This window comes from Castor canadensis, chromosome 7 (assembly GCF_047511655.1).
Source record: "Castor canadensis chromosome 7, mCasCan1.hap1v2, whole genome shotgun sequence".
Lineage (NCBI taxonomy): Eukaryota > Metazoa > Chordata > Mammalia > Rodentia > Castoridae > Castor > Castor canadensis.
The window spans coordinates 145516051-145544000 of record NC_133392.1 but is presented as its reverse complement, the minus strand read 5'-3'; the positions used below and the strand labels follow the sequence as shown (position 1 = coordinate 145544000).

At 47.5% G+C, this 27950-nt stretch overlaps 1 protein-coding gene across 10 annotated transcripts; it reads right to left on the bottom strand.

Annotated features, from left to right (window-relative positions):
• Positions 1 to 273: 273 nt before the first annotated feature.
• On the bottom strand, positions 274 to 23389 carry Cnr2 (cannabinoid receptor 2). Of its 10 annotated transcripts, XM_074080993.1 has the most exons (5): positions 23103 to 23361; positions 22993 to 23019; positions 20730 to 20844; positions 15470 to 15573; positions 274 to 5373 (listed from the first exon to the last, which is right to left on the bottom strand). In XM_074080993.1, the coding sequence occupies exon 5, from the start codon at positions 5326 to 5328 to the stop codon at positions 4261 to 4263; it is 1068 nt and encodes a 355-aa protein (XP_073937094.1). In that variant the 5' UTR covers positions 5329 to 5373; positions 15470 to 15573; positions 20730 to 20844; positions 22993 to 23019; positions 23103 to 23361; the 3' UTR covers positions 274 to 4260. The 10 variants fall into 10 exon arrangements, 9 of the variants coding, with proteins under 9 accessions (XP_073937094.1, XP_073937091.1, XP_020011245.1 ...); XM_074080990.1 differs by lacking the exon at positions 15470 to 15573 and having other exon boundaries at positions 20730 to 22549; XM_020155656.2 differs by lacking the exon at positions 15470 to 15573 and having other exon boundaries at positions 20730 to 20951.
• Positions 23390 to 27950: the final 4561 nt, after the last annotated feature.

Below are 27950 nucleotides of genomic sequence, written 5' to 3'. Positions count from 1 at the left end.
AAATAATACTCAGGGCTTCACACTTGCCATGAAGGTGTTCTACCACTTGAGCCATGCCCCCAGCCCTTTTTGCTTTAGTTATTTTTCAAAGAAGGTCTTGTGTTTCCTGCCCCCACGCATTGGTGTGAAACTTTCATCCTCTTATTTATACTCCCTTGTAGCTGGGGTGACAGGTGAGAGCCATCACACCTGGCTTATTGATTGGGATGGGGTCTCACCAACTTTTTGCTCCTGCTGGCCTTTGAGCCTTAATCTGATTTCCACCTCCCAAGTAGCTGGGGTTACAGACATGAACCACAATACTCAGCGTTTTAAAATCTAGGTTTATTAATCCAACAAATATTTACTGAGTGCCAATTTGTGCCAGGCACTTTGGAATTTCCTTTGCCACAATGAGAAAAGACGTCACCAAGGAATAAAGACAGGCATTGTTCCAACTTTAAGGAAACCCAATAGTGAACATGAAAATTCACTTTTAAAAATGTATGGCAGGGTTGGAGGAGTGGTTCAAGTGGTAAGAGCACCTGCCTAACAAGCGTGAAGCCCTGACTTCAAACCCCAGTGCCGCCAAAAGAAAATAAAAATGTCATTTTAGCCAGGAATGATAGTGTATGCTTGTAATTCCTGCACTTGCAAGGTTGAGGTAGGAGGATTTTGAGTTTGAGGCCAGCCTGGGCTACATAGTGAGACCCTGTATCAAAACAAATAAACAAACAAATTAATTTTGATTGGGGTATACCTCAGTTGTAGAGCATCTACCTAGAATGCAGAATGCCCTGGATTCGATCCGAGACCCTGGGAAAAACTATGGCATTTCTTTGCCTTACAGAGAGATAAATGTGGGTGAAAACAAAACTTTATCTTCCAAAATGCACATCAGAGCCTTTCAGAAACAGTTTAGTCTCATATATGCTGACTGAGTCCTTCCTGAGCACTGGGGATACAGAAGAGAACATGGAGCTCATCTTAGGGGACAAGCTAGTGACTGTCATGTTACAAATCCATGGGTGGACTTTGCACTTAGGGGCTGTGCTTGATTGAACGAATCATGTCTCCCAAAGCCTCATGTCGACCTGCAACCTGAGTGTGGTCTTACTTGCAAATATGGGCTTTGTAAATGAAATTAATTAAATGAGGTCATACTGGACTGGGGTGCTCCTAAATCCAACAATTGGTGTCTATAAAAAAAAAAAAAGACACCAAGAGGCACAGGGGGAATGGCCATATGAAAGTACAGGCAGAGATGGGAGCTATGCTGCCACAAGCCAAGGATACCAGGGGCCACGAGAAGTTGGAGAAGGCAAAGAAAATTCCTGCCCTTGAAATTGTGTAGGAAGCACAGCCCTGCTGTCACCTTGACTGTGGGCTTCTAGCCTCCAGAATTGAGAGGAATAAATTTCCAGGTTTTTCTTTTTGGTGGGACTGGGGTTTGAACTCTGGGCATGGAGAGTTTGCAAAGCAGGTACTCCATTTTGCCTGGGCTGTCCTTGAACCACTAGCCGAAGCCTTCCAAGTAGCTAGGATTACAGGTGCGAGCCTCCGGCACTTGGCAGTTTCCGTTTTTTTTTTTTTTTTTTAAAGCCACTTATTACAGGAAATTTATACTGGCATGAAATAAGTATGTTGAGAAACGGAATTAAGGTTGAAGCAATCTGATGTTACAGAATACAAAATTCAAGCAGAACTTGGCTGGGAGGTGAGCGGTTAGTGGACAGGCTTTGGAGACAAATAGAACCAGGTCAGAAATCCCAACTCTGGCAGTCAGCCTATGTGACCTCCAGTTCCACATGCATGGATACAGCCAAACACAGGTCAAAAGGATTCCTCAAAAAATTGCAGCAGTACTGGTTGTATGTAGACTTTTCTCTTGTCCTTTTTCCCTGCACAATACAGCAGGACTACTGACTTAGCATTTGCATTGTACTGTAAGTAATCCAGAGATGATGTAAGTTTAAGGGAAGATTGTGTGGGCTCTATGCAAATACTGCACCTTTAGATATATGGGACTTGAATCTTATATATATATAAAAATACATATACATATATATGTGTGTGTATATATATATATATATTACTGGGGTTTGAACTCAGGGCCTACACCTTGAGACACTCTACCATCATTTTTTTGTGATGGGTTTTTTTTTGAGATAGGGTCTCTCAAACTGTTTGTCCAGGCTGGCTTCAAACCATGATCCTCCTGATTTCTGTCTCCTGAGTAGCTAGGATTACAGGAGCGAGCCATCGGCATGCAACTCTGAGAAGATTGATATCTATAGGAAGGGGAGGAGTACTGGAGTTAATTCCCCCTTGGGTACAAAGGGACAACTATAATTATTAGCCCTATGACCTCAGGCAAGTGATTTTTCCTGTTTGAAGTTTCATCATCTATAAAATGCAGGTACCAAGACCTTCTCTTCAGCTTACTGTGAAGACTAAGTGAAGCAAGGCATTGAAAAGCACTCGGCTGTGCTGGCCGTGTAGCTCAATGATACAGCACTTGCCTAGTATGCATGAGGCTGTGAGTTTAATCCCCTCCACCACTAAAAAAAAAAAAAAAGTCACAGCACGTATGCCTAAAGCACATAGTAGGTCTATTCTGCCTAAAGTTGTCTCTGTGGGGCCTGGGATGTAGCTCAGTGGTAGAATACTTTCCTAGTATGCTTGAGGCCCTGGATTTAAGTTCCAGCTCTGCAAAAACAGAAGAAAAAGAGAAGTGTTCATGGCTGGACTGGTGGAGTGGCTCAAGTGGTAAAGCACCTGTCTAACAAGTGTGAGGCCCTGAGTTCAAACCCTAGTACCGCCAAAAAAATTTAAAAAAATAAAAAATAAAAAAATAAAATTGTCTCTGTGGATCCGTAGTACATGACTTTGCCTGTCTCCTTCAGTATACACCTGGAAGTCTCTTCTTTATTTACTTACTAACTCTCTCTTCTTATCCGAGTGTAGACTGCAAGGCCCATGAGACCGGGTGGAGTCTCCTTTATGGCTGGCTATCCAGGACCACGCACAGAGCCGATGGAAGGGTAAATGGACAGGGGGCGCTTTGTCTTGATAATATAGAATGAAGACATGTTTAATCAGTATCCTTTATTGCATCTGCGGTTTCCAATGCTGGTGCTAGCAGCTATCTGCAATCTGCACGCCACGAACACTTTCTCTTGCCTCCTGGTCTGATGGGAACCTAGCACCCCCAAGATGTAAAATTCAGGCATTCTGGGATCTTTGGTCTTATGGGGCTGTGCTCTGCTGGGCTAATGGACGATGGACTGAGGAATGTCAGCCCACCCTGCGCCTGGGACATGGCAGGGACTTTCCCCTCCTCCTGGTTATTCAGCAATGTGTTACAGGTGCAGAGGAAGCAAAGGGGCTGAACTGGAGGGAGGGGGACTAGGAACACTCTGGGGACTTAGAGTGAATGTCTAGTCTTTGCAAATGTCTTCTTTTTTTCTACAGACTGGGACACTGGTTGGTCCTGGTAGCACCACTCAGCAGGACACCACAGGGTCAGCACAATTTTCTAAGCAGTCATCTCCAGGCTCCTCTGGGCTTCCCAGGGACCTCAGAGGTCACCGTGGCTGGGTCACTGACTCCTTCACAGAAGTGAGGGTCAGAAGGATTCTGACTTAAACAATCACATGCCCCAAACTGAAGACTTGTCATTTATCGCTGGAAGAGGTGGGTCAATGCCCTCCATCTCCATCACACCACTGTTCTGGGACAAGGGTGACCCTGAAGTCAAGTGGGGCCTCTTATAGCTCCATAACCAAGAAGGCCCTGCTAATTGAGCAGGAGCAAGAACTGACTAGTCACAGTCACATGGCTAATCCTCAGCAGGAAGATATCCCAGGAATCCATGTCTTGGAAGCCATGGAAACCGATAAGCCGCAGGCCAAGAAGGCACTGGCCAGGGTACCCAGAACTCCCAGGAGAGCAGTCCCTCTTCTTCCTGGGTCTCCCCTGAGTCCCTCACTGCCAGCCCTGAAGGCCCCTCCGGCTTCTGTGGTCTCTGGAGGACACAGGCACTAAGCTACTGGTCAGGAAGGTTTTCCTGCCCTGCTGCACCTGAGCTGGGCCCAGACCCTGGACTTTGGGCCAGGATCTGCAGGCCGGCATGGCCACATACCCTCCAGGAATGAGTCTCAGCCCTCCTCAGCAAAAAGGGGTCAGTGTCCAGTCCCCTGGGACTGGTCCTCCTCACTCTCCTTTGGAGAGCAAACTGATGTCTGACTTGGGTTGTTTACAGTTGGGAAAGAGGTGTTATCAGCAGTCCAAGCCTTTGTTACCCGGCCCTGGGGTAACTTGTGCATCAGCCTCCGTTTCAGTGACAGAGGACTTTGGGGCTTCTTCTTTTCCCTCAGACCCAAGGCCTTGCAGGTGCTTCCTCCAGTGGTCCAGGCAATGATGAGCGGAGGAGCGGATCTCCCCACTCCTCAGGGCGTAGATGACAGGATTGACCATGGAGTTGACAAGGCACAGCATGGAGCAGAAGGCAAAGGCCTCTTTGATCTGGTTACTCAGTGTGGTGACCAGGCTGTGGGCCATGAGAGCCAGTGCAGGGAACCAGCATATGAACAGCACAGTCAGCACCAGCCCCAGGGTCTTGGCCAACCTCACATCTAGCCTCATCCGAGCCACTCCTGGCACCTGACTATCCTGGTGCTCAGCCAAGCTGGCTACGTGCTGATGGGCCTTCCAGAGGACGTGCCCATAGGTGTAGATGATGCCAGAGAAGAGGATGGCAATGAACAGCAGCCAGCCCAGCAGGTAGCTAGTGGGGATCAGTGGGAAAAGCTCAGAGCAGGGACTGGGACAGCAAGTCCATCCCATGAGTGGTAGGTAGGAGACCACTGCCGAGAGGACCCACATGACACCCAAGGCCACCAGGGCCCTCCCTCGGGTGAGGAGAACTTTGTATGTAGGTGGGTAGCACAGGCAGAGGTAGCGGTCAATAGCGGTCAGCAGCAGGCTGCCCACAGAGGCTGTGAAGACCACGGTCACGCTGCCAATCTTCAGCAGGAAGACATACTTGGAATCCACGCCCTGGAAGACATGGAAATTGATGAAGTTGCCGGCAAAGACCACACTGGCCAGGAAGTCAGCTGTTGCCAAGCTGCCGATGAAGAGGTATGAGGGCTTTCTGCGGAGCCGGCGGGAGGACATGATCAGGAAGAGCACGGCCAAGTTCTCCAGGGCACTCAGCAGGCCCAGCAGGGTGCACAGCACTGCAACAGCGACCCTCTCAGGACCACTCAGGATCATGTACTGCTTCATGGGGTTGAAAGCAACCTCAGAGCCGTTGGCTGTCTCCATCCCTCGGCATCCCTCCATGGGGTGAGCCCTTTGGCTTCTGCCTGCCTGGCTCAAAAGGCTTTGCTGCAATAAGAAGACAGTTTCAATGCACGCAGTAATGACCTCACCTGAGAACTGACTCAATTCCAATTTTCCCCTGTGCAGAGGGATTCCATGTTGAAAAATCAATTTAAGCCAGGCTGGGTGGCTCATGCATGTGATCCTAGCTTCTTGGGAGGCAGAGACTGGGGGAATTGTAGATTGAGCCCAGCCCAGGCAAATACTTCAAGAGACTCCATCTCCAAAATAATCAGAGCAAGGAGGATAACGGTTTGAGGCTAGTTGAGGCTGGCAGAGTGACTCAAGTGGTAGAGCACCTGCCTAGCAAGTGCAAAGCCCTGAGTTCAAATCCCAGTACTGTCCCAAACAAACAAACAAAAAACAGAGCAAAATGAACTGGAGGTATGGCTCAAGCAGTAAATCACCTGCGCCCTGAGTTCAAGTTCCAGTTCCACACACACACACACAAAAATTAGATTGAGTTGCCCTTTAGTTTGCTCTCCAAGGGGGAACCAGTCATCAGAATGCAACAAGTGGAAGTGACCCATAAGCTGTTTTTCTTCTTCTTCATTTTTCAAGACAGGGTCACTCTATGTTACCTACACTGGTTTCAAACTTGTGATCCTACTGCCTCAGCCTCCTGAGTGCTGAGATTACAGCTGTGCACCACAATACCAGGTTAACTCGCAAGATTTTTGGTGTTTTTTCCCCCAAAAGACAAATCCTAAGATGTCTTTTGTAAGTAAGGGAAACCCCTAAAGAACAAAAACCAAGAGAAAAAACTGAGAAGAAAAGGAATCTGGGTTTTTAGCTTTGTTTTTGTTTTGTCTTTTATTTTTTCCAGTGAAAATGATAGTAAAGGAAAGGCATACACTTTCAGTAGACTGAAAGTGGGTTGTCTCAAAAAGGGAGGTCTAGAATGAGTGATTTTTAATTCATTTATTTATTTATTGGTGGGACTGGGGATTGAACTTAAGGCCAGCTACTTGCTAGGCCATGCTCTAGTCTTTTTTCCTTTTTCAGAAAAGAAACTTTTCTCAAAGTTTTTGAAAGTTTTGCCCAGGAGGGCCTTGAATCTTGTCCCTCTTATCTCCACAAGGAGACAGCAAGTGGGATTACACACATGTACCATCATGCTGGTCCAAATGCTGGAGTTTTTTTTTTTTTTTTTTTTTGGTGGGACTGGGGTTTGAACTCGGGGCTTTGCACTTGCAAAGCAGACCATCTACCACTGAGCCACACCTCCAGTCCATTTTGCTCTGGTTATTTTGGAGATGGGAGTCTTGAGAACTATTTGCCTGGGCTTGCCTTGAACCGTGATCCTCCTGATCTCTGCCTCCTGAATAGTTAGGATTACAGGCATGAGCCACTGGCACCTGTTCCAGTAGATAACATTTTTTTTTTTTTATAAAGCAAGGTCTCTCTTTGTAGCCCTAACTGGCCTTGAACTTGCTATTATAGCCTAACTGGCCTCAAATTCTGAATCATCCTGCTTCAGCTTTTGAGTGCTGGAATTACAGGTGTGTACCACTAGGCCCAGCTTCATACACAAATTAATTAGTAAGGATGTACAGTATATGAATATGCAGCTAATGGGCTTGATATAAAAGTCATATATGGTTTTCAGCACCAAATCATTGGCGAATACACATTTTTTGAAGCAAATGTGGACTCTTACCAAAACAGACTAAGTGCTAGGTGAAACATAAATATCAATAATAATAATAATAATCCCTAATAGCCTGGCACTGGTAGCTCACACCTGAAATTCTAGCTACTTGAGAGACTGAGATCTGGAGGATTATGGTTTGAGGCCAGCCAGAGCAAAAAGTTCTTGAGACCCCCCCCCCCATCTCAACCAGTAAATGGTCACTGGTGGCATATACCTTTCATCCGAAGCTACACAGGAGGTTTGAGATCAGGATAGTGGTTCTAGGCCAACCCAGGCAAAAAAGTTTGTGAGACCCCATCTCAATAGAAAAAAGCTGGGTGTGGTGATGTGCACCTGCCATTCCAGCTACGGCAGGAAGTATAAAATAAGAAGATCCCAGTCCAGACCAGCCTGGACAAAGACTGAAAGAGTGAGACCCTATTTCCAAATAACCAGAGTAATAAGGGCTGGAAGAGTGCCTGTCCCTGTGCATGGCCCTGAGTTCAAACTCCAGTACCGCCAAAAAAAAAAAAAGCAAAATATATTTGTAATATACAAATCATGTTCTGACCAGATGCAACTTATTTAGAAAGCAAGAACTTTAAAAATATGACTAACAAATTTGCAGGTACAAAGCCATAAAAATGTACTTCTAAATAAATCCTGAGTTAAAAATCATAAAGTCATAGAATTGAATGATATGAAGTTACAACACAATAAAATTTGGGGGATAGACTTCAGTGATGGGGAGGAAAACTCAGAGCTCTAAATGTTCACAGTAGAAAGGAAAAAAGTCCAATGAACCAACTACCCAACTCAGGATATTAGAAAAACACCACCACCATAAATCCAAGGACAGCAGAAAGTAGAAATAATCAGAGCAAATAGTAAGAGAAAACCAGGCATGGTGGTGCAGGTTTGTAATCCCAGCACTCAGTAGAAGGAAGTAGGAGGATTGAGAGTTCAAGACCAGCCTGGGCTACAGAGCAAGACTATTTATATATGAAATAAAGAAATAATAAGAGCAGAAATCAATGACTTGGGAAAACAATAGAGGGAAGGAAGAACTGACAAGGACCAAAGCTAATCCTTTGGAAAATTAATAAAACAGATATCCTCAGGCAAAGTTACTTAAGAAAAAAGGAGAGAAACCACAAATAAGAAAGAGAAATGGACCATCCTTTGAAAGGGTGATCTGCCTCCACAGTAGACACAGAAATGCAAGTTTCACTGCAATTGGATTGGCAAAAGAATATCTGACATTTTGTCCTGTTGGTGGCCTGGACCGGTGCTGTGCTGCCTGCAGTTCTTGGAGCCCCAGGCAGCTCCCGCTGCCCAGGAGTTCTGAGTTTTGCCTTCTGCTGCTGGGCCTTTGTCACATGGTCCTTTGCCTAGCTCACCTTCCTTCTTGACCTTCTTCTGCCTAGTGAAGCCTTTCCCCAGCCTGCAAAACTGCCATCTCCCACGACCCTCCCAACCTTGCTTTGCCCGTAGAGCAACTAGTCCAGGTTCTACACCCATCTGTCCTCCACCACATCAGTAATTATACTAAGTAATGTTTTATGCAAGTTAAGTTCTACAAAATACTGCTCCCAGCCTTAACCTAATTTTACCCACACAACTCTACCATGTAAGAATTACAGTGGGGATGTAACTCAGTGGTAGAATGCTTGCCTAGCATTCGCGAGACACTGGATTTGATCCCCAGCCCCTCTGAGGGAAAACAATGCCTGGCATGTCATAAGAACTCAATAAATGGCGAGACTTCTTATAATTCAGCAGAACTTAGATTTCTTTTTTGCGGGACTGGGATTTGAACTCAGAACTTTGCCTTTGCTAAGCAGGTGCTCTATCACTTGAGCCACACCTCCAGATTTTAGATTTTTTTTTTTTGCAATATTGGGGCTTGAACAGGGCCTACACCTTGAGTCATTCCACCAGCTCTTTTTTGTGATGGGTTTTTTTTGAGATAGGGTCTTGTGAACTATTTGCCTGAGTCTAGCTTTGAACTGAGATCCTCTTGATCGCTGCCTTCTGAGTAGCTAGGATTACAGGTGTGAGCCACTGGCACCCATTCCAGATTTTGGATTTTTAAGAGAGTAGACCTTTCCATAATTGACAGCACTGCTGTTCATAAAACAGGGCCCCACTTTCCTCCAAGAAACCGGCAGGCTCTGAGGAACAGACAGAAAGCCTCTCTCCTCACCCAATTCATCATTTTACCACTGAGCAGCCAGAGTAGGCGTGTAACCCTGCCAAGATCATCAGCAAATTAACGGTAAAACTAGACCTGCATTCACGTCTCCTGAGATACAGGACAAAACTCTTGTGCTCTAGACATAGAGAGGGACCCACCCCAGGGAGGCTGCAAAGGGGCATTTCCCTAAGACAGATGCCCTCTTCTGAGTGGTCAACATCATACCTGGACAGAGGCAACAGGATAGCAGCCAGCTCTCAAAGCTGGTCACGAGTAGGTGACAGACAGTGCAAGCCTTTCTCAGCTCCCACAGCCCCACGCTGTCACCTCTGGAAGCTTCCATCTCAGGTAGCTGAGGTAAGACACCCCCTAGCCCCTTCTGCTCCCTTCCCTTGGAAAACTGTCCCTTCCATTTGGGAATGGCTTACCCTCTGCAAGGTTAGCCTAGACGAGGGACACTGTGAGTGACAGTGACTGGCGTTTGTGTCTCACTCAGGTCCAACACAGTTACTGTCTAAAGTGAGGAAGGCCAGAAATGCAGGCATTTGGACCAGGATCCTAACGAGATGACATCTGACCAGATGCACAGAGTGACAGGGAAGCTGGCTTTCTGTCCATCTGCAGACAGCAATGGGGTTTAGAGTCAGAGCACCTGGGTGAGGCCTGGGTCTGATGCCCAGCCTAGTGAGACTCAGTGGTTGTCTCATGAGTGGTTGGTCTGGTCCCATCTCTGCCACCCTTGTCATGTGACTGCATGCAAGTCCCTTTGGCTTTCTCATCTGTGAAGTGCAATGACACCACTGGCTCGTTCTCCTTGGGGAGGCCAAATGGGCTGCAGACTCTATAGTTTTGAATCCTGCCTGTGGGTGGGCTCTGACCCAGTTTTGATCTTTCAAGGTGTATGTAAGACTGCCTGTCTGCACATCTCTTCAGGGAAAAGGATTCATCCTTTTAATCAGCACCTCATTGCCATTTTACTTATTATGACCCGTTGATGAGCTGGGCACCTGTGGCTCATGTCTGTAATCTTAGCTACTTGGGAGGCTGAAATTGGGAGGATTGAGGTTTGAGGCCAGCCAGGGGAAATAGTTAATGAGAATCCCATCTCCAAACTAACCAGATCAAAATGGACTGGAAGTGTGGTACAAGCAGTAGAGTGCCTGCTTTGAAAGCTCAAAGCCCTAAGTTCAAACCCCAGCCCTCCCTCCTAAAAAAAAAGAACAAAAGAGGACTACTGATACATGCAAAAGTGTTCTGTGATCTGATGCTAACCAATCAAGTGCTCTCCTCACCTCCCCAAAGTGCCAAGGCCTGGAAATCACTGCCCCCTTTCTAGACAGTGGCCCGTGCAGCTGGGCAGGACCCTGAGGCTGTGATTCATAACTCTCAGGAAAAGGTGTGTCGGGGTTTTCTGGCCCAAAGTGAAAGTGTGAAGTGAAAGAGGCCAGGCCCCTGTAGTTGCCCACCCCCAACCCCTGCTGGGTAGAGTTCCCCAGGAGCTGGAAGTGGGGAGAGGGACCCTCTCCCTGAGGTCACTGCATTTGCAGTGGGAAGCTGAAATTTGATGCCACCAGCTTCTGTGTTTTTTGCGTCTGCCAGGGATGGAACCCGGGGCCTCTTGCATACTAAGCCACTCCCCCTGTAGCCAAATTGTTTTTATCCCTGACTGGGGGTGGGGAGGCCTGGGAGCTAGTCCTTGTCCTGCCACTGAGTGACTTTGGGCAGGTCACTTCTCTCCTCTGGCCCTTTCTCATATTCAGAGCAGGTGGGTTGATGGGTCATTCCTCCAGGAAACTCAGCATGTTGGATTTCAGTGTCATAGGTTTTGAAACCAGAGCAGCCTAGATTCAAATTCAGCTCTGCAACTTATGGGCTGTGTGACCTTTTGCAAGTTATTGCCTTCTCTGAGCTTCCATTTCATTCATCTGTAAACTGGGAGAAATACTACCCGTGTCATGTGGTCAAGCATATTAACGTTAGACATTTACTAAACCATGGCAGTGGGCCACACTTTTCTTCTCCTGATGGCCTCTTGGTGGCCCTTCCTTGATTATAGGTGCAACAAATTTTTCTGGAGGTTTAGATTGTAGGCTGTGTTCTTTTGTCCAAATTCCCATCTATTTTGATATCTTTTTCTATATTAAAAGCCACATCCTCAGGCTGAGCTTAATGGTAGAGTGCTTGCCTAGTTTGCATGAGGCCTTGGGTTTGATCCACAGAACCACCAAAAAAAAAAAAGCCTTCTCCTTCAGGAAGGCTTCTCTGATCTCCCCTCCAGTTGGATGAAACTCTGGGTCTGACTGCATGGACCACTGTCCACATGTATTATTTGCATCCTCTAGGCATCTTGCATCCTGGCTGTGAGCTTCCAATTTTGAGAGAAGAATCTTTGTCTGCAAGTGAAGGCCCCTTGCACAATGCTGGGCCCTCGGTGAGTCCTTTGGAATGGGACCAGAGCTGAGCCAAGCAGCCCCATGATGATAGAACTCTGCGTGGCAGACTGAGTCCTTGTCCTGGTTCCCACTAAGCCTTACTGCCCCTCTCACCAAAGTGCTTCTGGCTGGAGGTCAAACTTGCTGAAAGACGTGGGCACCCAGCAGAGCTCTAGAGAAGGATGTGAACTTGAAGGTTGGTAACTGTCTAGGCTCACCCCTTTTTTTTTCTGTACTGGGATTTGTACTCAGGACTTTGTGCTTGTAAAGCAGGCGCTCTACCACTTGAGCTACACCTCCTGTCCATTTTGCTCTGGTTATTTTGGAGATGGGGGTGGGGGTCTCTTGAACCAGGCTGGCCTCAAACCTCAATCCTCATGATTTCAACCTCCCATGTAGCTAGGATTCCAGGGTGCGAGCTACGGCGTGGGCATAGGCATGACCACCAGGCCATTCACTCCTCAAATGCATCTGGCAGGGAGGTGGGAAGGCACTGTGGGGAGGGAACTTAAAAGCTGTCCCCTGCTGGAAGGCCCAGAAACTCTCCCAGGTGAGAGACAGGGTCCTCCTGGGGACCCTGGCACCTGAGCTGGCAGGAAGCCTGGCATGAAACAATCACTTACACTTCAAAATTGCTTTGTTGAGTGAATGAATGGACAAATGCCTAGTAGGAAAACACAAACAGACTTCAGATCTCCATTTTTATTTTTATTTTTTTTGAGATAGGGTTTCACTATGTAGCCCAGGCTGGCCTCAAACTTGTGATCCTCCTGCCTCTACCTCCTGAAAAGCTGAGATTACAGTGTGTACCACCATGCCCAGCTGACTGCTCTAATTCTTAATGTAACCTCCTTTTGCCCTCTTAGGAGAGAAGTTGTAATTGATAGAATTGGAGCAGAGCTTCATTAGTAAGGTCTGCTCTGTAATTCCTTTCACAAGTGTCTATTGGTTATCAAAGAAGCTTAGTCCCTAGCAGCCTGCCTGTGGGGTGACACAATCCCAAGCCGGGTGTCTGCTCACCCCCCATTACTGCCCCTCCCCCCAGGCTTTGATGGGGTCACCACTGCCATTTGAACTCCTTCCTTCTCTTTGGACCTTCGATTTCAGAATGGAACATCACTGGGCTCAAAGCTCAGCTCTGCCATGGACAGGCTGTGTGACCTGGGGCAAATAACTCAGACTCTCTGAGCTTCAGTGCTTTCATCTGTGAATGGAGAAATCAACCACCTGCATTCTGGATGTGCTAATTTTAAAAAGTATTAAAAGTAATTGAGCAGCCAGGCACTGGTGGTTCACGCCTATAATCCTAGCTACTCAGCAGGCAGAGATCAGAAGGATCATAGTTCAAAGCCAGCTGGTGCAAATAGTTCTTGAGACCCTATCTCAAAAACAAAAACAAAAACAAACTAAACAAACAAAATCCCAAAAAAAAAAATGGCTGGTGGAGTGGCTCAAGTGGTAAAGAGCAAGCTTGAGGCCCTGAGTTTAAACCCCAGTGCTGCCAAAAAAAAAAAGATGCAAAAACCCACAGCAAACAGCAGCCCGACCTTATGTTATGACAAGGCCACACTGGAAAAGGGACAGGTCAAGTGCATAGTACTGCCCTGACCATGGGCACAATCATGGTTGTTATTCCTGGGGGGAAAATAAATCCCCTTTCTCTCTCTTTCTCTCCTTCTTGCCGTCTTGCTCCTCATGACCCCACTGCTACCATCCCTGGCCTGACTTTCCTGCCCTGAGTCTTTACCAGTCAGCCCTCTGGGCTTTGCGCCCTCAGGCAACGCCACTCACTTGCTCAGCTCTTTTCCTCATCTGTGACTTGGAATAACAAATGGTACCTGTCTCACGGGTGGCGAGGCGTGAGGAGTAACTGTGTCTTAACTAAAAGGTACAGCCTGTACATCTCTCAAATTCTTTGCTGGCGGCTGAGGAATGAGTGACGATGTAATCTCTGCTGAGCCCTTGGGCTGGTACAGGGAGGGCGAAAGAGGGAGGTGGGAGGCCGGAGAGCAGGGTGGGCTGGAAGGCAGAAGGAGCCTCTCCTCCCAGTCAGGAGTTTGAGAGATGGACCAGCAGGAAGCTAAGACTAAGCCACAAAGGCTGATGAGCTGTGAACCACCCGGGGTGAAGAAGTCAGCACCTGCAGGCTTTGCCACCATGACAAGAGCGCTGGACCGAGGGGACAGACACCCGCTTTCTTGTTCCAGTTCTGCATAGAACTGATGGCCTGGTGACCTCAGGCCAAATAATCCCCTTCTCATTCAGGCTTTCCAGTGGGACCTCAAAGGCCTGCCCAACATGGAAGTGATGCAGTTAACCACAGGGCTGGAGACAGTGTGGGTCAGCTTGCACGAGAGCAGGGTGAGAAAGTCAGCACATCCGTAATCCCAGCACTTGGGAGGGTGAGGCAGGAGGACTGTGAGTCTGAGGTCAGCCTGGGTTACATAGTGATACTGTCTCAAACACACACACACATGCACACACACACACAAAGCAAACTAACAACAAAAGAAAAAATAATGAAAAAGCAGGCTGAGCACTAGTGGCTCGCACCTATAAACCTAGCTACTTGGGAGACTGATTTCAGAGGATTGAGGTTTGAGTCCAGCCTGGGCAAATAACTCTAGAGACCCCATCTCTAAAATAATCAGAGCAAAATGGACTAGAGGTGTGATTAGGGGTGTGGCTTAAGTGGTAGAACACCTGCTTTGTAAGCACAAAACCCTGAGTTCAAACCCCAGTCCCACCAAAAAACATTAAAGTTCCCCAGGCCCAGAGGACACCAGTCTCTGACCTAACTAATTCCAGTCTTTCCCTCTCTGGCTCTAATTTTATCCCTTTAGCTTTTTCCTCCTGAGTCTCTCTCTCCCCTGCAGTCACCTTGGATTCCTGAAGTCCTGGAGGCACTCATTGATAAACATCTTTATGATAAATGACAGAACTACCCTGGGCAGCAGTGAGAACTCTGGAATCCTCATAAAACCAGAGCTGAGATAAGGTGATCCAAACCCGGCCTGCCCAGGATCACCTGCTCTGTCAGCCACACAGACTCCAACTCCCTCCTCTACCTCCATTTCCTGTAAAGTCTCAAAGTTCCTATAAGCCTCTTGAGGACGGACTTAGTGTCACTGAACCCCTTTACCTGTGCCTCCTGACATAGCCACCTGAGCAAATCTCCTTCCACTGCCCATCACCACTCCCCTCTGTTTAGTTTGTGCATTAGGATGGTGCCAAGTCTAGGCTGTTAGGTCTCTTAGAGCAGGGGCTTTTGCCCTGAAACTCTGATGACAGAGTTTTTCAGAACTTTTTTTTTTTTTTGCAATCCTGAAGCTTGAATTCAGGGCCTTCACCTTGAGCCACTCCACCAGCCCTTTTTTGTGATTGGTTTTTCAAAATAGGGTCTCTCGAACTATTTGCTGGGGCTGGCTTTGAACCTTGATCCTCCTGATCTCTGCCTCCTGAATAACGAGCCATGGTGCCTGGCTTTGTAGAACTTTTGATGTAGATTATACTATTCATATTTGCTGTATTCAGAAATAAAGCAGGGGGTTTTATACACATGCTTAATAAGCCTATTACATGTTAATAGAAATAACATTTTTTTGGTGGTACTGGGATTTGAACTCAGGACTTCACACTTGCTAGGCAGTTACTCTACCACCTGAGTCACTCCCCCCAGCCATTTCTTGCTTTAGTTACTTTTCATGTAGGGAGTTTTTGCTTGGAGCTCACAGCATGGTCCTCCTACCCATGGCCTCCACATAGCTGTGATTACAGGTGCACACTACACACTTGGCTTATTCCACTTGGCAGTGGAAGGAGACTAAGATGAGGCCTTACCTGCCCTGCACCAGTGCAGGAGGGAGAACAGTGGGGTCGGGGCAGGGCGTGTCAACTCAGTCAGTCCTCACAGCTGTCAGAAAGGGTGTTACTGTAGTCATCATCTGTTTTACAAAGAGAGATGAAGTGACTTGTCCAAGGTCAAACCAAAGGGCAGAGGCCAGGTCTGCGTTGTCTCACTGTTCTGCATTCTGGCTGTTCCCCTGGCTCCCACCAGTTTGTCCTGGGGACCTCTAGCCTCTTGGCAGGGCTTTTTTTTTTTTTTTTTTTTGGTGGAACTGGAGTTTGAACTCAGGACTTCAAGCTTATAAACCAGGTGCTCTACCATTTGAGCCATGACTCCAGTCCATTTTGCTCTGGTTATTTTGGAGATGGGGGGGTCTCATGAACTGTTTGCCCAGGCTGGCCTCAAATCTTAATCCTCCCAATCTTAGCCTCCCAGGTAGCTGGGACCACAGAAATGATCCACCGGTGCTGGGCTAGGGTCTCTGTGTGTGTGTGTGTGTGTGTGTGTGTGTGTGTGTGTGTGTGTGTGTAATGTGTGTGATATTTGGGGGTCATTGTGAAAATCATATCCTGAGTGGCTGCTCTTCTATCTACGAAGTGCTCTCAGTAGGAAAGGAAACTTGGACACCAACAAGACATCATAACCAGGAGGACAGGAGGACAGGAGGACAGGAGAAGCCTGACTAGGACTAGGTCTTTTAATGATGGCCTCTTGTTACATCAGGAGCAGGGCAGGGTTAAGCACTGAGTGTACTTTTTCACCATCTCCGGTTTCCCTCCAGGCTGCTCTGCCCCTTCCTGGTGTGGCCAGATCCCGCAGGGTGGGGCCTGCCCTAGTCATGGTTCTGTTTATTTTAGGGTGGTAGCATTGATGCATGGGTACAATTCAGGCTGGTTCCCCCAACAAAGGAGGGTTGTGGGGAAGTGACATATGGAACCAGGGAAACCAGTCATGAAGCACCCTGGGGATTGTGATAAGAGTAGGGAGTAAATCAAATGAGTGCTTACTGGGTACTGCGTGCCAGGCACCATTCTGTGTTCTTTGCACAGTAACTCATATTCCACACAAGTGGCGAGGGGAATCCTATGGCCCCATCCTGTTCCTAGTTGGGGAACCTGGCACCAGCAAAGGGGCTGTCATCAGGCTAAAGACACAAAATCTGGACAGGGACACAGACACAGCTAGACAGAGGCTGATGTAGTATTTTCAATAAAGCACATTTTTTTTTTCAGTGCTGGGGTTTGAACTCAGGGCCTACCCCTTGAGCTATTCCACCAGCCCTATTTTTGTGATGGATTTTTCAACATAGGATTTCAAAGATAGGGTCTCATTAACTATTTGCCCAGGCTGTCTTCAAACCTCAATCCTCCTGATCTCTGCCTCCCGAGTAGCTAGGATTACAGGAGTGAGCCACCAGCATCTGGCTTAATAAGCTCACTATTTAGAAATTTTCCTTAACATTCATTTCAAACCTTTGAATAATATGTATGATATACAAAAGCAAATTTTGGCTTCTCTCCACTTCACAAGTGCCATATGTGTCAGGGGTAGTGTAAATTCTTTTGTGTCATTGTTTTCATTTTTGGTGGTACTGGGGTTTGAACTCAGGCCTTGTGCTTGCTACCAGGCACTCTACCACTTGAGCCACAGCTCTTTTTGCTTTATTTTTTTTACAGGATATTGACTTTACGCCCTGGCCAGCCTGGACTGTGATCTTCCTGTTTCTGCATTCCATGTAGCTGGTCACCAGCTTTTTTTTTTTGGCTTAAGATCAGATCTTGCAAACTTTTTGCCTGCCCTGGCCTCAACTTGCTATCCTTCCCATCTCTGCCTCCCAGGTATTAGCCACCACCCCTGGCCTCCTTTAATGGTTGCCCAAAATTTTAAGGTGATGTTTTTATCAGGGACCAACTGTAGATTAAAGTGGACTGGAAGGGAACAAGAGGACAGAAATCTCTTTCATAACCTGAGGGCTTAATTTTTTTTTTTTTTTGCATTTGGTGCTGAAACTGTCAGTTTATATCTTTTAAAAAAGAATTTTATGTTTGTCACATGGTGAGATAAAACAGGTCCCTAACTGCCTGCACCTTTCTTCATACGCTGGGCAAGGGCTTGTTGCCTTTATGCTCAATACAGGAAAAGAAAAAAGACATGCTATTTTCTTTTTTTCCACTCCTGGAAATTTTGTGAAGTACTTGAATCTTCCTCATATACTATATAAAAATTTTGATAAGATAAATACAACAATGAATCTTGAGGGAAATTTGCAAGGGAGTTAACATTTTCCTTTTTCTTATTTTCTTGAATTTTTAATATCAGAGCTTCTTATACTTCCTGTCTTCAGTCATTGGCTCATCAAGAATATAAATTAAAGAGGCTGGATGCAGTGGCTCAAGCCTATAACCACAGCTACTTGGAAACCAAGATCAGGAGGATTGAGGTTTGAGTCCAGCCTGGGCAAAAAGTTACCAAGACCCCATCTCGACCAATAAGCTAGATGTGGTGGTGTGCACCTGTCATCCCAGCTACAGGTAGGCACAAACAGGAGGATGAAGGTCCAGGCTGGCCTGGAACTTGCCATCCACCTGCATCAGTCTGCCATTTGCTGGAATTACAGGCGACCACACCTAGCCCAAATATATATTAAGACTGGCCAGAGAGCTGGGGCACCCGTGGCTCACACCTGTAATCTTAGCTACTCAGGAGACAAGGATCAGGAGGCTCAAGGTTCGAAGCCAGCTCCAGGCAAATAGTTCGTGAGATCCTTTCTCCAAAAAACCCATCACAAAAAAGGGTTGGTGGAGTGGCTCAAGGTGTAGACCCTGAGGTCAAGCACCAGTACTGCAAATAAATAAGTAAATAAATAAATAAATAAAATAAAAAATAAAAGACTGCTCAGGGGAGGGAGACTTGAAAAAGCTAGCAAAGCATTTTGTGCTGTGCCCTTGTTGGACCCAGCTTGATGTGACCACAGCCGTTTTGCCGGTCAGGTGACCTTGGCACCCAGCTCACATCCCACAGATAAAGTCTCTAAGACAGTGAGTGGAGCATTTTGTGCTGGTCACTGGCACCCAGTTTCTTAATTGATGATGGGCACATTACTATTTTTTGAGAAAGGTCAGGCACTTTGATATGTGCAGCTGACCACACAAACCCCTCCTACCTTGGGGTGTGGGGACCCTCCTGTCTTGCTGCCACTTAAGACATGTTTCTTTCTGAAATTTCCTAATAAATGTGCAATCCTGTGTCTGTCTTCCATCTTTCTGCATCCTCCCCCTTTGGAGGCCATTCTTCCTACATCAAACTTTATCTAAAACCAGTTTTTTTGTTTTTTGTTTTTTGTTTTTGCGGTACCTACACCTTGAGCCACTCCACCAGCCCTTTTTTGTGATGGTTGTTTTTTTGGGATAGGGTCTCTTGAATTACTTTCCCGGGGCTGGCTTCGAATCTTGATCTTCCTGATTTCTGCCTCCTGAGCTATAATTAAGATGTGAGCCACTGGCACCTGGCCAGGTTTTTGATCTGAAACATTGCCTATTCTCAGCAGATTCCCATCTGTCTGCTTTCATGGTCACCTTATCACCCAGGACCCAAACAGAGCCACAGGGAGACACTGAGGTCAGACTCATTGATTTTTCTCATTTTTTATTTTTTGGGTTTTGGCCTGGAACTCACTATGTAGCCCAGGCTGGCCTTCAGCTTGCTTTGCCTGCTTCCACCTCCCTCATGCTGAGATTACAAGTATGTGCCACTATGCCCACGAGCTCATTGAATGTGTGTGTGTTTGAGACAGGATCTTACTATGTAGTGCAACTCGAGATCCTTCACATGCTGGGATTATGCACTTGTACTACCACACCCACCTTATTGGTTGAGATGGAGTCTTGCTCACTTTTTTCCTGGGCTAGCATCTAACCTCCATTTTCCTGATCTCTGCCTCCTGAGTAGCTGGGAATGCAGGCGTGCACCACCATGCCTGGCCACTCACTGAATTTTGAGAGTGGCAACACCATGAAAGCAGCTGTGGTTCTCAAAGAGGAACTGTGGGGTGGCCACAACCCCTTGGGGGACAGGGGAGCTACCTAGAGAAGGGCAGCAGGAGTTTTAATGGGAGGGGTCACCTCTGGTTCACCGTGCAGTAGAAGATCCGAGGCCTCCCCTCTGGGCAGTGGAAGAAAGTTGGGGAGAGGAGGAAAAGCCAAAAAGCTCACAGAAGCCCATCCTATGAAGCCAGTCCTAGGCACATCTAACCAACACCTTCCTGTTTGCCTGGGGTCCCAGCAGCCTTCTCTTCCCTTGGCTCTGCTGCCACCACAGTCTTCTCCCCTCTGATCTATCCGTCCACCTGTCCTGTCTGTCATTTTCTTTCTTTGGCATTTGGCATCTTTACTGTGTGAGGTGGGGGCATGCTTTGTGGGTCCTTTCTCTCCCCAGGAAACAAGGAAAAGGGAGCAGTTTTATCTCTTTTTGGAAGATTGCTGGGACCCCATCTTTTTTCTTTTTTTCTTTCTTTCTTTCTTTCTTTCTTTCTTTCTTTCTTTCTTTCTTTCTTTCTTTCTCTCTTTCTTTCTTTCTTTCTTCTTCTCTCTCTCTTGCTTTCTTTTTTGTGGTATTGAAGCTGAATTCAGGGTCTACCCCTTGAGCCACTCCATCAGTCCTTTTTTGTGGTGGGTTTTTTGAGATAGAGTCTTGAGGACTATTTGCCCTGACTGGCTTTGAACTGAGGTCCTCCTGACCTCTGTCTCCTGAGTAGCTGGGATTACAGGTGTAAACCATTGGTGCCTGGCTTGGAACTCCATCATGGAAGGGCCACTCCCGGGGTCATCCACCAGCAGAGGTGGGGGCTGCATGCCCTGGCTGTGCCAGGGACCCACTGTTTTCTAGCTCTTTGGCCTTGGTAAGGTGGTCATTCCCTAGACCTCAGCTTCCTCATTCCTAACTTGAGATGGAAAGAAATGCCTTTGAAGGATCAGGGTGACAATGGAAAAAGATAGGTGACAGCCCCAAGCACAGGGAGGGAAGGTTGACAGATAATTGTGGAAACAAGGATTCCCTGGAGGCCAGAGGTTGGAACCTCAGACACAGAAAATGACTGGATTGTTTGTTAGGGTAGCCAAAGCCAGCCACGCCCCTCACAAAGGCTCTCAGGTATGAGGCACTCTGCAAGTGCCACAGTAAAGACACCAGTGGTGACAATTCCTTGAGCCTAAATTGCACCTCAGCACCCATGAGGTGCTTTCTGCACCTGCTCACCTGCTGTTCCATCCCACGGCAGGGTCTGCTTCCAGCCCATCTGGATGTGAGCTTGACTTTGCTGCTTGCCTGAACTTGGATGAGGTTCAAGCTTGTGTGAGCTTCAGTTTCTCACCTGACAAGCGTGGGTGGTGAGAGGTTGCTGTGAATGTTGACAGGGGAGGTCACACAGCACTGCGTGTGGCAAATGCTCTGTCACTGGTAAAAGGAAAAAGCAAGCCCCTTTTGAGGCAGGTTGGGAATGGGATTATAGCCTCATTTGTAGGACTGAGGTTCAGGAAGTGGGATGACTGGCTCAAGATAACCTGTCTAATTGGGGAGGGAGACATGGGTCTTCCGTGTGAGTCAGTGTTGGTAAGTCCTGGGGCCCCAAGAGCTGCACCCCACTCATGCTGGCTCCACTCTTCCTTGCTCATGTGACACTGTGCAGTCCCCGCTGCTGAGGCCTGGTCTTCCTATCTACAAGATAGGGCCACCTATTTCCCTTCAGGGAACCCTCATGTCTCCCACCTCCACCTTAGGGACTTTTTGAAGGGGTTGGGGTGAAAGCAGAAGCTACTTGAAAATAACCCTTCTTCCTGTCCTTGGTGAGAATCTGTGCCAAGCTGGTGGTGCCAGGTGGGCAAAGAGCAGGGGGGGACTGGAGAGCCTTTGCCATCAAAGTCAATGAAAGAGGAGAGATTGGCCCAAGACTGGAGAGTGATCATGTCTACGGCCATGTGTTGGGGACCTGGGCTCTGCTCCCTGGGGAAGGGGGAAGAACTTCCAGGGGAAGTTGCTGAGTGGCACACGCTGAAGGTTGCACACAAAGCTCTGTGCTGTGTCTTGGCAAAGAATCTGGGAACCCAGGCAAGCCAGAGAGTGACAATCTGGCATCAAGCACTTAGGTGAGTGGGTGCCCATTGTAAGACGGACCAGGTGTCCCTCCCTCACTCTTAAACTCTGGTGTCACTCCAAGGGTCAATGCCGTATGTTGGGAGAAGGGATAGCAGGGAGGGAAGCTGAGACTCAGTTTCCCACTGGCCCTGTAGGATGAGGGCTTAGGGTTATGCCCATAGACGGCTTGCAGTGAGAGCAAGGGACACAAGCAGATGAGAGGGAAGGGGAAAGACTGTCGCTGGAGAGCTCTGCTGGGCTGAGCCAGGCTGCCATTCGCCCGCCTTAACTGGCTAAAGGGTAAGGAATGGCACTGCTGGTGGAGATCCATATTGGGGTGCTGGGGCCCGGGGGCAGGGTGAGGTTTAGGGAGCTTCCTTCCTGGAGCCGCACAGTGGTTACAGAGCTGGGGCTGGGGCTGCCTCCCTGGAACTCTCTGAATCCTCCCTGGTCCTCTTCTGCCTCCATCCTGACCTGGGCCCCAAGGTCTCTCTACTAGCCACCCATTTTAGGGACAGCCAGCAGTGCTTCACTTTCATCTCTAATCCACAGCAATGGCAGATGGGGTGAAGGTCAAGGGTTCCACCACAGTTATTCACAGAGTCCAGCACAGGTACCCATCCCCTGTCAGCATCACCTAACTGGGACCCACAAGCCTGAGAGTGATGTTCTCACCCTGTGTTGCTCAGAAGAGGGAGGCCATAGGGAGAGAAGTGGGGTGATTTGCCAGAAGCTGCAGTTACCAGGGATGGCAGAGTTAGGCAGGATTCGACCTGGGCCCTGACCTGGGGCACACACATGGCATAACATGAAAAATCACTTTTCCAAAGTGGAACCTCTATGGAAGCGGAAGTGGAGACTGAGCTGCTGGGTCCAGTATGCATCTGACCTCTCTCTGGCCGCCTCATCCAGGCAAGCTGTATTTTGTTGTGCCTCACTTTTTCCTGCAAAATGGGGGCACAGACTCCTGAGGTGATCCCCAAGACCTCTGCCAGCCCTGGCCTTTTGAGGTCCTTTCTTGGCCTACCATCTGCTACTTCAGAAGGCAGGACAGGCTGATGGCTAAAGGGTGGACTGTGAAGCCAGAGTGCCTAGGCTCAGGCCAACGCTCTCAGTGACATCCCAGGAACTTCAGGTAAGTCACAGTCCCGCCTCTATTAAGTGGGCATGGAATATGAGTTGTAAGGATTAATTAAGCCACGATAGGTGTTAGAGCTGTGCCTGGCACACACTGTGTGTGGTTTTTTATCGCTATGATGAAATGAAAGGCACATCCAGACGTTTGGTCCTGTCTCAGGAGGAGCACCCCCCAGCCCTGAGCATCCCCAGGACTCCCACCCCCACCACCACAGGAAGCATCTTCCTGTAATGTCCATCCCCTGCTCACCACAGGCTCACCCAGCTTCTTAGGTACCTGGAGGGCAGGAATAAAGTAAGAATGCAGGTTTTCTGAAATGAGGAAGAAGATTAAACTAACATAAGAAAAATGCTACTCACGGTTGTTTGTCAGTGGCCTGCCCCAGACAGGGTCTTGTCCCAGCTGTTTTGTGTCCACTCCCAAGATCCGGCCTGGGTCCTGCTCGGAAGTCCTGCGGAACCGCGGCCCCAGCCAGCTTTCTCTTGCTTTTATACTTTCTCACAGATGAGTGAGTGTGAGGTCTGGCCTTCCGTCCCTGTCACCACTTCCCCTCTGGGTCCCTGGTGCCACAGTGATTGTACCCTTTGGTTGAGTTCTTTCTCACCAGGAACTCTGAACAGGGTGGGGCATGGGTTGAGGCTCCTGAACTCAAGGGACTTGGGTTCTAATCCAGCTAGATGTTATGATGTTGAACAATTCATATAACCTCTCTAAAGCTTAGTTTCTTTTTTCTTTCTTTCGTTTTTTTTTTTTGGTGGTGCTGGGGTTTGAACCCAAGACCTTGCACTTGCTAGGCAGGTGCTCTACCACTGCAGCCAGGCCCCCAGCCCACGCTTAGTTTCATCTTACAAAATGAGGACCATGCCCCAGCCTTTCATATATCATCTAAAAGGACATTCTTTCCACTCCAGCACCTCCTTCCCTAGGCAAGTGCCCACAGGTTCCAGGCAGATGACAGTGAGTGCCGGGGCCTGGTGTGGGGCCATAGGGAATGGTTGGGACTGTGGGGAATAGGGACCCAGCTGCAGGACCAGCCAAAGAGCGTGGGCAGGCACCTGTCAGCTCCAGCCAAGCGGTCCCTGTTGGAAGATGTGCTGCATTGTCCAAGAGATACTGACTCCTCTCTTTTATGTGATACCTTCTAATTTTAGAATGTAGGGCACAAAGTCAAACCTTACAAAAGTGCTATGCGAGAGCCAGGCATGGTGGTGCCCTGCCTGCAATTCTAGGAGGAATTGAGAGATCGAGGCAGGAGGAGATGATGGGTTTGAGGCCAGTCTGGGTTACATAGTGAGACTGTCTCAACAACAAACAAAAATAACAACAACAAAAATGCTATGGGAGAAAGGACTGGAAAGGCAGCTCAGTGGTTGAGCTAGCTTGCATGAGGCCCTGGGTTCTATTTTCAGCACCAAAAACCAAAACCAAAACCAAAAATCAATAACAGTGGATCAAAGACCTTAATATAAGGCCTAAAACTTTGAAACTACTTCAGGAAAGAACAGGGGATACACTGGAACACATAGACAAAGGCAATGACTTCCTAACTGGCTCCAATGGCTCAGCCGATTATGAGGAAGGACTGACAAATGGGACTGCATGCAACTAAAAACCTGCAAAGGAAAGGAAACAGCCACCAGGCCATTACTGAATGGGAGAAAATCTTTGCTAGCTATTCATCTAACAAGGGACTAATACCCAGAATCTACAGGGAGCTAAAAAAAACTGTCAGGCTGGCAGAGTGGCTCAAGTGGTAGAGTGGCCGTCTAGCAAGTGTAAGGCCCCAAGTTCAAACCCCAGTGCTACAAAAACAAACAAATAAAAAAAACCCCAGTGTACTCCCGAAGGGTCAACAACCTAATGTAGAAATGGGTACATGAATTGAGTAGGCAATTTCAAAGGAAGAGGTGCAAACAGCCAATAAATATATGAAGAAGTGTTCAGCTTCCTTGGCCGTAAAAGAAATGCAAATAAAACTGGATGCCGGAGGCTCACGCCTGTAATCCTAGCTACTCAGGAGGCAGAGGTCAGAGGATTGAGGTTCTAAGCCAGCCTGGGCAAATACTTTGGGAGACCCCATCTTGAAAAATCCATCATAAAAAAGGGCTGGTGAAGTGGCTCAAAGTGTAGGCCCTGAGTTCAAACCTTCAAGCCCCAGTACTGAAAAAAAAAATGCAAATCAAAACATCTTCAAGAAACACAAACAACAAATGCTAGCAAGGATGTGGCAAAACAGGAACCCTTATGTGCTGTTGGTGGGAATGCAAATTAGTGCAACCATTATGGAAAGCAGTATGGAGAGTTCTTAAAAAACTAAAAATCAAACTGCCACACAATCCAGTCATACCTCTCCTGGGCACATACCCGAAGGAATATAAGTCAGGATACAACAGAGATGCTTGCATACCCATGTTTATTCCAGCACTATTTACAGTAGCCAAGCTATGAAAACAGCCCAGATGCCCTACACTTGATGAATGGATTAAGAAAATGTGGTAGGGAGGAGAGAAAGGGGAAAAAAAAAAAAGAAATTGTGGTATAGATACACAATGGAGTACTACTCAGCCATAAAGAAGAATGAAATTATGTTGTTTGCAGATAAATGGATGGAATTGGAAGACATCATGTTAAGTGAACCAAGCCAGGTTTAGAAAGACAAAAGCTGCATGCTTTATCTCATATGTGGAAAATAGATCTAAAAGATAATAAACATATCCTCAAAAACATAATTAGCTGGGTGCCAGTGACTCATGCCTGTAATCATAACTATTCAGGAAGCTGAAATCAAGAGGGTCATGATTTGAAGGAGTCCCAGGCATAGTTTGAGAGATCTTAGCTCAAAAAAACTCATCACAGAAAGGGGCTGATGGAGTTGCTCAAGGTGTAGGCCCTGAGTTCAAACCCCAGTACTGCAAAACAAAAAGAAACCATTATTATATATGCATTTATATATAGAACAAGTTTGCAACAGTGGGACTGTTCCATGGAACTCGGGGGAGAGGGAAAGGAAAAGGGAGTGATAGTCAGCAACATCAAAGTACCTTTCTCTGTGCAGGTAGAGGACATAGTGATATGCACTGAAAGTTGTCAGCTACATCAAGAAACCTCTTTGAATATTGACTTTGGAACTTAAAATGAAGGATGTGTCTGTAAAATAGGTACCGTGTGGGGGTATTTGTGGGAAGTGGGGTGAATGTAGGGGATAAAAGGAAGGTGAATCTGGTCAAGGTACTTTATATACATATATGAACTAGAACAATGAAACCTTTTGAATCATTTTAAGTTAAGAGGAGGGGGATGAGGGAGAGCTGGTGGGGGTGAACCTACCCAATGCACAATGTAAGCAAATTCAGAAATGTCACAATGACTCCTCCCTGTACAACTAACATATGCTAATAAAAATGCTTTGAGGAAGAAATCAACATCATTTTCAGTTTACGTTTGTTAGGAAGTGTATTTCTAATATACAGTCCTGGCAAATACTCAGATAGTGGTCCTGCTATAGTTCAAAGTCTCCTCACACCACTACCCCATAACACACTTACTGAGCACCTCTCAGGTCCTACCGTATGATAGGATCTTGCCTCCTGGTCTGGCTTACAATTACCACACAGATCGTCTCATTATGGAGGGATAGCTTTGGGCCAGGCCTTCTCTAGGAAGGAGATTTTGCCCCCAAGGTAGAGCTGCCAAATTCTGCAAGTAAAAGTATTTAAGACATACACATTCTAAAATGTTATTTGGGGTTGGAGGTGTGACTCAGTGGTAGAGCGCTTGCCTAGCAGAGCAAGGCCCTGGGTTCCATTCTCAGCACTGCAAAAAGGGAAAAAGTTATTTGTTGTTTGTCTGAAATAGAAAGTTGCCTAGGTATTTTATATTTTATCTGGCAACCCTATCCAGAGGTCCATGGATGGCTGGAGACATTTTTGGTGGCCACAGCCTGGAAAGGGGGTTTTACTGACATCTGGAGGACAGAGAGTGAGAATGATGTTAAACATCCTACAGTTTGCAGGAGCCACTGCAACGGGGAATTGTCCAGCTCACAATATTAATAAGCCGAGACTAAGAAAACTTGGTCTAAACCCCACTGGCCCTTCTGTGCAAACCCAATTTAATTTGATAATGAGACCCTTTGGGAGAGGCCAAGGTGACAGCCTCAGCTCTTGCACCTCTCCCAAGAGCAAGGAATTGACAGTGAGGAATGGGACAGGGAGCCAGTGGAGCCAAGAAAGAGAACAAAGAAGACCAGAGTTGGGGAGGGGCTCCATGCAGCCCCTCTGTCCAATTTCTGTAGAAGTCACAGAAGCTTTGCAACTGGAGGCATCGGGGTGAACTGGACCAGATCTATACCTAGATGCTTCCAAAATCTTGAATTCTAGACCACTGACCTTCAGGAAGGACCACTATGGTGAAGCAGGGTGACCTGTTCCCCACTGCAGCCCAGGGTGTGCCGGTGGCTGGATGCATGCGTGAGTGAGGGAATGAATGGAGGAAGAGAGTGAGGAGGCTATTCAAGATAGCCTGAATACCAGAAATCTGAATTGATCTTGTGCCACAGTCACTTCTTTTGTCTTCTGGTGACAATTTCTGCATTTCTAGAATGAGGAAGTTGAAGATATGAGGTGCTTCTAAAACGTGCCCCCCCAACACACACCCACACACACACGTCAATCACCCAGAGGGTTTGCATTACATGATTGCTGTCCCCACGCCCAGATTCCGATTCAGCGTCCTCAGGTCCGAGCATCTGCACCTCTCGCAAGCTCCCGGGTGAGGCTGGTGCCGCGGGTCCTTGGGTGCACCTCGGTGGGAGGGGCTGATGGTTGATGAGAGTGTTCAAGGACCTGCAAGTCCCCAGGGTCCACTGGCAGAGTTTACGGGGCCCACACAGGAAGTGTGTCCCCTTGCTCCCCGTGGCCCATTTGCAGGTGAGGTTATGGGAGCTGGTACCTCGGTCACAGTCAGCCTCGCGCGCTGGCACTGTGAGACACTGCCATCTGCTGGAGGACTTGGCGCTGTGCAGCCGTGTTTAGGAACCGGTTGGCGAGGGGATTCCTGGGAGGGAGATGTGTTTTCCCTATCAGGCCACAGGAAAGCAGTCCTGGTCATGTCTGGGCCATGGACCTGTAAAGAAGCCTGTCTGAGTGTGGATGTTAGCACCTGGATTAACGGGAAAATAAAAGCAAAATGTGTCTGTTAAGACTGGG